Source organism: Rhinatrema bivittatum, chromosome 15 (genome assembly GCF_901001135.1).
Source record: "Rhinatrema bivittatum chromosome 15, aRhiBiv1.1, whole genome shotgun sequence".
In the NCBI taxonomy this organism is placed as follows: domain Eukaryota; kingdom Metazoa; phylum Chordata; class Amphibia; order Gymnophiona; family Rhinatrematidae; genus Rhinatrema; species Rhinatrema bivittatum.
This window is the reverse complement of record NC_042629.1, coordinates 51027497-51039161: the sequence shown is the minus strand read 5'-3', so window position 1 is coordinate 51039161 and position 11665 is coordinate 51027497. Positions and strand designations below refer to the sequence as shown.

The window sequence follows — 11665 nt, the reverse complement described above, 5'->3', positions numbered from 1 at the left end:
TTCGTTGGGTGAAACCTAGGCCTATGTTGGGAATTGGGAAAGAGAATGAGAATCAACAAGAAGAATTTATTGTTTTCATTTAACTGTTTTGCATAACAAAAATGATTGGAATTCGTATGAAGAACTTTGTATTTAATTAAGACAATATGAGAAACATTGCGGGCAGGAATAAGCAAAGTTAGAAGAAGCATTTGTTTGTATTTTATTGGCATGTAATATAAAAATTAGTAGGAGAGGATGCTAGAAATATTTTATGAATGTGATGATTTTTAGAGTAAGGGGAAGTATGAAAGGTATTTATGAAGTGTGAGTGATTTTTAATGTGCTGGGGTGTTCTAACTATTTGCAGTACATTTATAAGACAATAAACATATTCTATATTGAAATTTGTTGAAATATGTTAAAATTGTTTTGGGATTGTGCAATAGTATTAATTTATACTGTGTAATATTTTGTACATAAATCTTACAAAGGCAGCCTTGATGAAACTCAACACAATAGCAAACAACCCATGACACAGCTGCCATTCTTAGGTTGAGTTCTGGTTGCATTGATAAACCATGGCTACAAATGAGTTTAATACTACACACAAAAATCCAGTATTCGAGGAGTACAATATCTAGCAATCTCAACAACTACTCCCTCCTCCATTAATATTCCAAAATCAAACAGGAGACACTGTAATATGGGCCTTCATAACAATAAAGGCAGTGTGATCAATGACTGTGCAAAAAGCACTCTTCATTCTTATGCCCAAGGTTTAATCATCGAACCTAATCATCAAATGTCACTCTCTTTACAATTCTTTCTTTTTATAAAAACATTTTCAATTCCATATAAAACATAGAAATAGAAAATCCCTCAAACTTATCTTCGTGAAGTAATTCTCGCAAAACTTGCCCAACACACTCCATGTTTCAGAATATAATTTCCTGCATCAGGGGCACCTTCTGAACCTCTGTAATTGTGAATAGACACGTGTGTTTTAAATCTGTACTCCCTCCATTAAAAAAGTTAAATATATCCACATTTCATTTGGCTTACTAGATTGTACTGGCGACCAAATATTTTTTAAATCTACCAAATTGGATGCATACTAGGTGAATGTCATTTAATTACACCAATGTGTCATTTCATTTTATTATTTTATGAGTTACTTCATCTACTGAAGAAAATACAAATGCCAAATAGAAAAACAGGCAAATCTAGGAAGAATACTGTTGTTTGTTTTTGGTTTGTTTTTTTTTTAACTGTGCTTAATTTTGATGGGCTGATTCACAGAACAAGACCTGTGTTGGAACCAAAGAACCAAACTGACCAGCAGGCTACTGTTAATCTACTGCACCATCATCCAAGACTAAGCATGGCTTTGATTGGCTACTCAAGGCATCGCTTTATTTTACATTTTAGTTATTCATAGAACACTAATAAAGTGATTGGATTTTGTGGCATGAAAACGACCTTCAATATCATCTGAATATCATTATTCTTATTTACAAAGTAGATTATTCATCAGTGGACTTTTCATGTTCCTTTACATTAATCAAAGCATAATGTGGCCATTCTTCTTTGTTTTTATGAACTTGCTGAAGAATTTTCTTACTATTAGAAGATGTAAATAGTGCGTCTTAAAAATATCAATGTCTTTGATAATAAAAAATGCCATCAATTTAGTTTGGGTTTGTCTTCAAGTTGTTTTTTTCTGCTCCTTGATTATTTTGTTCTATGTCAGGCAATTTAAGCTAACTAAAGTTCCCTGTGCATATCCGGCTCTAAAGCTAATTGGAAAACTGTCCCTCTTGGAAATAAGTAGGCTAGAAGTTAACAGATTTGTTGTAAAGATTTGTTTAGCAGAATTAGACTGATACAACAAACATTGTACATGGATTACTTTGGTAGCTTGTTATAGGTTGTAGGTGAACACCTTACACTGAACACCTTTTTCAATGTAAGGTGTTCACAAAAAAACATTGCATGTGCTTTTGCTTTGCATAATTGTGATAAGTGATCTGGAAGTGAACCTTTGGTACTGTGGTGTAGTTGACGCTGCCTCATAGGCGAACATACAGGCCTATGCTGACAGCTAGCAAATGCACCCTAAGACGTGATTAGGCTGTCACTACCCCATTGGAGTTCAGAGGCCAGCATGTAGAAATGAACCCATACTCCCCAACAGACCAGGAGCCTTGTCGTATCAGAAGGAACTCAGATGCCATGGAAGACATATTCAGCCTGGCTCATCAAACATCAGGCAGAATTCACACAGGAAGCAGTTCAGGTCCCCTAGGAGTGGATCATCTCTCTCCGAAAGGGGTGAAGCCCAAGTTAGGGCGGGACCACGCAGCAAGGACAAAGATGTAAGTAACTCCTTGAGGTTTGTTTGTCCTAATAATGTTGACATTTGTGCATTTTAATGTGTCTTACTTAGCTATGTGAATATAGGCAATGCATTAGTTTACATAAGTATGCAGCTCATTATGTAGATTTATATAGATTTTAGAGAAATGTTCACATTAGCTAAATAATGCATGATAAAATGTCTTCTAGAGATACACAAAATGTTTGTCTACTCTGCCTGGGTCCTCATTATGATTCAGCGAATTGCAAAGTCTATGGTAGCATGTCACCGAGGGCCAAGTGTTCGGCGACATGCTTCAGAGATAAATATGAATTTCTTCATGCTCAAACAGCTCACCAAAAGAGGAAGCATGGTGCTTCACCAATGGATTCACCTTCTCGTAATTATTCCTGGAACATTTTGTGTAAGTTAATAATGGCCATCATCTATTCATGTATTTATTGTTCCATTTTTTAAATCTTTTATATGTTTTTTTTTAATACTTAGGAAAACTGTAACAAGTGCAGTCGTTTGTTTTTATTTTCACTAATACATTTGGGAGAAAAGAAATAAGCTGAAATAGGGAAGTGATATACAGCATCAATGAATGAATGAATCAATCTAAATTTGCAGTCATGATAGCCTTTCATAGAAGTTCTCAAAGCATGGCACAATTTAGTAAAAACAATGACATAGTAAACAGTTCATAAAATCCATACATCAATAATAAGCAATAACAGAGTCAGGTAATGACAAAATGCAGTAAATAACAGAGAATTAAACTATATGCAGCTAGTAATTCTGAGTAAATCAATTATGATCCCATATAGAATTGCTAAGGATAGAAATTGAACATTTTCTAGTGAATTCAATAATCAGTGGAGTGAGGGGGTCTGCACTGCAGTTTTTCACATAAAGCATCATGGAATTTTGAAATATGACGACAATATTATATTATGTTTGTACAATTATTACTCAGCCTTGTGCAAAATGTTTTGGTAAGGTGGATCTACAAATCTAACAAAATAAATAAATAAATATTGTGGCTTTGTTGACATTCGATGAGTGCTGTTTACCTCCAAACTCATTTGCATGTAATTAACAAGGGTCATTATCGCATGATAACTGCCCATTTTATCCCACCATAATGACTAGGTCTCTTAATTAGATGCAAATAATTATACAGATAGAAATGTTATTGAGGACAAGACAAATCTTTCTAAAGGGCTGAGGTAGTTCTGTTACGTAAGGACAGATCCATCTCAAGTACCAGGTGGTACACTGCAGAAGACATTGTCATGCCACTAGACACCAGTACAGTTTGAGTGTAGCAACTAGGCTGAGACATGAGAAACCAGCATTTTTCCATTTAAAGCTATCCAGCCGGAAAGCTGAATGAGATGGCAGAAACTAAAAAGAAAACGGAATAGAAAGCCTTATCCCACAGTACTGAGGTTCATCTTTGAACCTTCTTCAGTGAGACACAGGACAAGTGTCAGAAATAACCTGGCATTCTGAAACCCATAAGAAGCTTTTTTTTTTTTTTTCCAAGCAGATCTGACAATATATTTCCAAGTCAGTGCATGATGTGGTTAATGAAGCGTGAAACGTATGCCCTTGAATGCAGTTCCTGCTAAGGACGTGAAGATCTCTGGTAAAGAGCTTAAGCAAGCAGATTAAAACAATAAAAAAAATTTGCTGTTGGGTCCCATCTGTTAGTTTGATGGAGCTCTCTTCCAGCAGCTTGTAATTATTTACTAAACAAAGTGAAATAGTTGAGAGAGAACACTTCCTAGAACATTTTGGGTAAGTCTCCATTTAATTCCACTAGCTAGTAGCAATACTAATAAAATGCATTATCTATTGATTTGTTAACTTTTTGGAAAAAAAATATTAAATGAAATTGTTTATAAAGTGTATTTAAGGTCCAGTGTTTCCACCAAGGGAATGTTCTTAGATAGGACGTAAATGTTTGAAATGACTGAATCTGTGTTGAAAGGATTTTCTCCTGCCTTTTTTCCCCCAAAGATAGAATAAGAATGATGCTCAACTTTTCTTGGGAACTGTCTCTGAGTATTTTGATTTTTGCCATGACCGAAGGGGAACGTCAAGGCTTGACAGGTAAAATAAATAAATAATGAATATAATACCATAGTAAGTTGAAGTTTAATTTTCTTTTATAAGTTTTCAAATGGCAGACAATTTCTGAAAGTAAATAATACTTTTAATTAATCTACAGAATAATATAAAGACAGCCTAGTAAAATGAAACCCCTTCTGGCCGGCTGTCTTTCAGCTCAAGGCCTTTTCCAAGATAAAATCTTTTGATGGTGACCACATTGCACCAGTTTCCTCTTAAGTGGAAGTTGAATTATATCTCCTGCCCTTACAAAGATTAATAGACGGGCAAGAGAGACCAAACAGGAGGCTTCTAAATCTGCTGGCAACCTTATAATAATGTTTAACAGTTACACTGAATGTATCAGGTACTGCCTTCCTCTGCATTGTGTGAACTGTGGGCTTGGAAGAGCTGAAGGACCTGTACATCAGTTGATTTTTCAGTGATGAAAGAGCAGGGCAGAGTCTACTGTCAACAAAGCCACAATATTTATTTATTTATTTTTAGTTAGATTTGTAGAGCCACCTTACCAAAACATTTTGCACAAGGCTGAGTAACAATTGTACAAACATAATATAATATTGTCGTCATATTTCAAAATTCCGTGATGCTTTATGTGAAAAACTGCAGTGCAGACCCCCTCACTCCACTGATTATTGAATTCACTAGAAAATGTTCAATTTCTATCCTTAGCAATTCTATATGGGATCATAATTGATTTACTCAGAATTGCTAGCTGCATATAGTTTAATTCTCTGTTATTTACTGCATTTTGTCATTACCTGACTCTGTTATTGCTTATTATTGATGTATGGATTTTATGAACTGTTTACTATGTCATTGTTTTTACTAAATTGTGCCATGCTTTGAGAACTTCTATGAAAGGCTATCATGACTGTAAATTTAGATTGATTCATTCATTCATTGATGCTGTATATCACTTCCCTATTTCAGCTTATTTATTTTCTCCCAAATGTATTAGTGAAAATAAAAACAAACGACTGCACTTGTTACAGTTTTCCTAAGTATTAAAAAAAACATATAAAAGATTTAAAAAATGGAACAATAAATACATGAATAGATGATGGCCATTATTAACTTACACAAAATGTTCCAGGAATAATTACTATTAGCACCCCCCACCACCTCCTCCAAAATAAAAAGTGAACACTGAGGTGTTTGAGCACATGGATAGAGTTCAACAAACCAGAAAAATCACATATTTTCAACGTAAATTATTGAAATAGGTACACCCTCATATATGAGCTATTGTATACATCTGCTGACAAAGCGTTTTAACTATTGTACACTTATTACAAGTGTGACTGCTCATTCATCTTAATCATGGGGTAACCCTTTTCAATTGTGTTGCAATCTGCCGCTCTTTAAAGCAGAACAAACTTTTTTTTGAAGATTTTTTGTTAAACTTTTTTAGAACCATTAAAGGTTTATAACATCAACTCCAACTTAATAAAGTTTTCATGGAATAGAAAACTTATCTTTTCCCAAAAAAAAAATAAAAAATGGACTAGAGCCCAGAGCTCGTCAGCTCTGCTCCGCCAAATGCCCGACACCACTGGTGTTTCGAAGGCTTCTTCTTCAGGGGCTTTAAACAACAGTTAGAGTTGGAGAATAGATCATCTATGCGGCATAGAAAAGGGTTACCCCATGATTAAGTTGAATGAGCAGTCACACTTGTAATAAGTGTACAATACTTAAAATGCTGTGTCAGCGGATGTGTACAATAGCTCATATATGAGGGTGTACCTATTTCAATAATTTACATTGAATATATGTGATTTTTCTGGTTTGTTGATATCTTCATCACATATTTCACCAGTTTTTCTAGATTGAGTATGGATAGAGTTGTCAAGCTTCATGGATAGATTGATCTGCCTGTGGTTTCATGTTTTGGTAGCTACTAAGACATCTGCAAAGGAAATCCAGGCACAGGATGCGGCATCTACACCTGAAATGAAGGTCCATCAATCCGTAGAAACAAACCCTTCCATGGCCCCTGAGCCCAGGGAGCTTCAGCACAGCTATGGAAGACTCCTTCTCCGAAAAAGGAGGGCCGTGCTCTTCCCTAGCGGGGTGAAAGTCTGCCCAGAAGACACTATGGAGCAGACAATGGGAAACCACCTGAAGTACTTCAAGCTGAGAGGTAAGTCAGAAGAGAAAGCTGAATTCAGAGACGGGAATCGACAAATTCAACCAAACCAAGTTCTTCCAACTAAGCTCCCCGTTTTTTTTAACCTAAACTGAACTTGGGCATCATCAAAGACGGCCTGTCAGGTCCACATCTCCATGTTTGAAAGTCTGAATATTATGAATACTCTATTTCTTTAAGAAGAATATTTAGAAAGTAATAACCATCTCCCTTAGTTGCTGAAATGTACTTTGTGCTGGTATTTCAAGGTCTTCACCTTGAAGTGGTGGGTCAATGATTGGTCTCATTTTTCTTGCTGAGAAATAGTCACACAGCAGAAGGCTTTAGCAGTAGGCATGAATAAACGAATGGCAGTTGTACACAGGATTCTTTGCATATAGAATTAAAGAACATACTACTAAATTTACTTGCCATATAATTAAGATAGGGTAAAATAGTTACAGCCTGAGTTGAGTAGAATGTTGTGGCAATTGAAGAATGGTTAAAATATCTGCTCCGCATCAAAAGTGCCACCTATGACCCAAAAATGAACTGTGACTGACTCCGATCCTATATTCAGACTGGCTTATCCAGACCTGAACTTCAATCAAATAACATCTTGAAAAGTTCTCTTACTGTCCGAAATCTCACAGGGCATCCTGCATAGTCCAAGGTTTCTAACTAGATCAAATTTTAAGAGATTTTCCCATATTTACTGAACATTAATGAGAATGACACCTTTTGAAACATTATTAGGAATGGAACAGAAATAGCTGCCAGTAGGGATTAAAAAAAAACAATTCCCAAATTTGCTAAAATAAAACAACTTGCACTCTAAGAGACCAGCGCAGTAAAGTGCAGACAGATCTGCAAAGTCGAAGTCACATGTTAAAACTACTAATAGAGTGTGTTCAAATTTTCACGCAATTTCCATAATAATGCATCTGTGATGCAAAATTAGGCAAAGCAGCTCATTAGCTACGACCGCATAAACAACATGCATTAAACGCTTTATAAATGCAATTTTAGCCAAAAATGTAACTACACCTTAATAAGGAGTAGTTTTGTGATGAAATCCAAAGAGAGCTACACTCTTTGTTTTGCTACTGAGCTCTTCAGCAAGCTAGAATGCACAAAAAATAGTGCATGCTTTTCTGGCCTCCAGAAACCTTCTTAGTTTCACATAGGACCAGACAGAAATACACTACAGTACTTAAATCGCAGACAGCTTGCTTCTTTGGCTTTAGTCCATATTGCGTGACAGACTCAGTTTCTCTTTTGACTTGGCAAGAAATAAAATCTGAGTAGATATAGAATGACCTATGTACAGATGCACGGACAAGATGCAGATGGTCCCTAATCTACAGGGAAACAAATATCTGGTGCTAAGGGAGGCTACGATACTGGCAAGAGGGCGTAGCAGGACAATTAATTTAATACTAGGCCTTTGTTCTTGGGATTTGTATTTGACTGTGGCCAGATTTACTAAGGCTTTTCTCCCAATCTTTGTCTGAGAATCAGGCTTATTATGCAGTGCCACTGGTTGTTGCAAGGTAAGGTTTGCCAAAAATACCAGGATTAGGTATTGGGTCATTTGAAGAGTACTTGGAAGCCAACTACGTACAGTTGGCTGTCCTAGATCACAGTGATAAGTTAAAAGCTACTATGTTACTATGTAAAAGGACACCTTCTTAAAATAAACTGTGCCCTTATGGGTAACTGGTCAGTCGGGCGCCTATTGCACTGGGATTCAGCCAAGGCAGAACCTGCACTGCAGATTCACAAGCCTAAGAAAATGAGTGGGATCATCTCAGAACTGCAGGCCAGATAACTGCTTTACAAAGCACTACGAGAAGCCATTAACGCTGATTGCAATAAAGCAAAGAAAGGATTCCCTATGATCTCAAACATTAAACCACCAGGAGATTTCAAGGGAACTGGAAATACGATTGCAAAACTAACCAATAGCATAGGAAACAGCATGAGTTTCAGATAAGATATTCGATGTTAAGAGACTGTCCCCCAACTTTCAGTCCTACAAATGAAGTGCTATAAAATGTATCATTATTTGGGTTCATTTGTAAAAATGCAGCTTTATAAATATTGCATTTACTGCCTCTTAAATATAATCAGAAGGACAAATACTGAATATGCAAAATATTTACCATGTCCTTTTTTTCTCTCATTTTTCAAGATAATTCACTGATTATTATTTGTTGTTTGACTTTGGAAGCATAGCAGTAAGATTATATTTTATGTGACGTGTGGCTGTGTGTGTTTTGTTTTTTTTTTACAAGTGTTTCTTAGTGCTGAAGGTTCAGTTGCTCTGCAGTCAGCTTTGCAATTTTTTACACAGTAGGAATGGTTATCGCTAAACCCTTATGGTATTGGTTGAGTGCCTTCATGATGAGTCATGGTCAAGTTCATCAGTTGATTGGGTTTTGGAAGGATGGGTGATGATGACATTTCTGGGTGATACTTCTACAGTTGATGGCATAAAAATGCCATAAACAAATGGGCATAAGTATGTTATTGGAACACTCAAGTGGTGTAGAGTAGGATATCCCTGAGGAGCAGCCAGTTCTGATATCCTCTGTTGTTAGCTCTCAGTGGACCTATCATTAAGAAAGGAAAGGAGATTTTATCTGCCGACTTCACAATAAGCCCCATAAAGTTTGAGCAAGAGGGTCGCATTTTGTTCATTTATATTGGTAGTACTTTCTTAATTAAAAAAAAAAATCTAATTGTTTAGTGCCTGTAGGAGGGTTGATAGAGAAAGAAAGAGCTTCAGAAAACCCGTAATGGTTTACCTGCTCCACTCAATCTTTCTAAAGTTGCTGAAAAGCAATATGGAAATCTCTTTGCAAAACTAAATACCAAACAAAACTGTGAAATCTGTAAATACGGGTGAACTAAGATTTTAAACATCTGATAGTATTTCATGAGAATCCATAGAATATTCCTTTTATCACAGTCCTACAGCCTCCATAAGTTGTAGAGGGATTGCACTTGAATCAGTGTGGGTGAGGCTCATGCTATTACAGGCTGCTGCACTATTAAACGGTGTAAAAATGAGCAATTCCATTGCATCGTAGAACAGAAGATTCAGTGATTCAGGTCAGGTTTCCTATGCTTCTTGCTCGTTAGAAAAAATAAAATCTGGTCCGATAGCTTCCTGGTAGTGCTGCCATGCACGACATCCAGGTTCAGTACCTAGAAACGATTCCTATTCCTCAGGCTGACCAGGACTGGGGGTACTGTAGAGGCAGCATTCATAGGCCCCCCCTGGCAGGGAGGGAGAACCAACCATCCCACAACAGTAACAGCTGCTGGCTGGGTCAAGAGCCTGCACATGTTCTTGTTCTTGTTCTGGGCAATGGCCGGGAAGAACACAGGGCAACCACAAGTGAGGGTTCATGGTGCCTCAGCCCAGTTGGACCGGGCTCCAATTGAGCTGGAAGCCCCAAAGGAGTAGAAAGAAGCTCTGGGCCATTTATTTTTATAGTTTCCTTAAGGTGAATTTTAAAAGCCCGTCGCGCGCAGACCTTGGACTGGCGCACGCTGAGCGGATTTTAAAAGCGGATTTGCGTACATCTCGGAGCTTCTTAAAAAGGGGCAGGGCATGGGAGGTACATGGGTGTTTTGAGACTTGAACCAGAAATTGGCGCGTAAATACTTACACAACCCGACGGGCATCGAGGCCCCCTGCTGCGTAACTTTACTTCTGCTATGGATGGCGGGTAAGTACAGAAACAAAAACTAATGAGCCATTTCAGAGGGATGTAAAGGGTCCGAGGTGTACAGGTTATCAAACCAGGGAGCGCTGGAGAACCTAGCTCTTAACTGGGCGAACTGGGGAAGAACTGGTAAAACTGGCAAAGGCGTCGGCGAGCATCCCTTTTAAAATGTCCCCACTTACATGGTAGAAGCGGATTTTTGTTTGCACAGGTGCACGTCCACTTAAAATTGAGGCGCTTGCGCGCATGGCCAGTCTGTTTTATAACGTGCGCATATATGCGCATGTGTTATAAAATGGCTGCATCCTTGGGCACGGGCAGGCTGATGATTGTGACCATGTGTGCACCTGCACGCCGCTTTCAAATTTCACCTTTCATTGCATAATGGTTTTGGTACTTTTATTTAGTTGTGCACTGCCTTGAGCAATAGCTAAACTGGCAAAGGAGTTTAAACATAAATAAATTATATTAAAAGACAAACAAGAACAGAGACACATTTCTAATGCAGGGGTGCTGAAACCAGTTACGCCCTAATCTGTTCATCTAAGGTACATCTTCCCTGTTCCAAGGCCTTCCTGAGAATAAGCTGCTCATGCGCTGAGTGAGCTGTTTACAAATCCAAATTTATTCATGCTGTTTGGGAAAACAGCCGTAGATACCAAGCTGCTCAAAATAGATCAATACACGTCCTAAGAAGCAGTAACTGGATTAAGTGAGGATTAAACCACTTAACAGGGGCCCAGTCACCAGCTCAGCCTCTGATCATGTGGGTTGTGTTAGGCAGCAGCAACAAACTAACTATATATGGATCTGTTAATGTTCAATCTATACAACCCTATGATGTACAGCCCAGATAAAATGGAGGGAGCCATTTTGTTTACCCGTGGTGACATCAGTGCGCAAAACTGTGATGTAATTGATTGACATACATTGTTTATTTCAATTTGATCCCCTTGAAACAGGTTCATTGCACTTTGTATTTTTGTTTGCGTTACTCAGTTTAGGTTGTTAATATGAATGCATCGTGCACAGTGCAAAAAATGCAAGACAGTACTGGTGTGTCTAGGTATTACACTGAAACAGGACTTAAGGAATACGATTAATGACATCACTTCTAAACAAAATGGCTTATTATACCCCATTGGTAAAGCTTATTCTGACAGTCATTTAAGCTCTGGGTAAAGCACTAGAGATACTCCTACCAATCTTGATAAGAAAAAGTGCGTAGAATCCGGATTAAAGACAACTAACCTGATTAACAGAAAAAGTTGAAAGCAGGAAAATGCCAAAACTGCCCCAATGATAACATTCACTCTTGTTAAC

General features: G+C 37.5%; 2 protein-coding genes across 2 annotated transcripts in view; both read left to right on the top strand.

Moving 5' to 3' along the window:
• Positions 1-1667, top strand: part of SENP7 (SUMO specific peptidase 7) — an 81898-nt gene extending 80231 nt beyond the window's left edge. The window contains exon 23 of the transcript XR_003852929.1: positions 1282-1667. The gene's annotated coding sequence lies outside the window, so the exon portion shown is untranslated. The remainder of the gene's footprint in view (positions 1-1281) is intronic.
• A 2282-nt stretch (positions 1668-3949) lies between these two features.
• IMPG2 (interphotoreceptor matrix proteoglycan 2) overlaps positions 3950-11665 on the top strand; it is a 33475-nt gene continuing 25759 nt past the window's right edge. The window contains exons 1-3 of the mRNA XM_029578038.1: positions 3950-3992; positions 4367-4459; positions 6375-6620. Of these exons, the coding sequence (XP_029433898.1) occupies positions 3950-3992; positions 4367-4459; positions 6375-6620 (382 nt within the window). The remainder of the gene's footprint in view (positions 3993-4366; positions 4460-6374; positions 6621-11665) is intronic.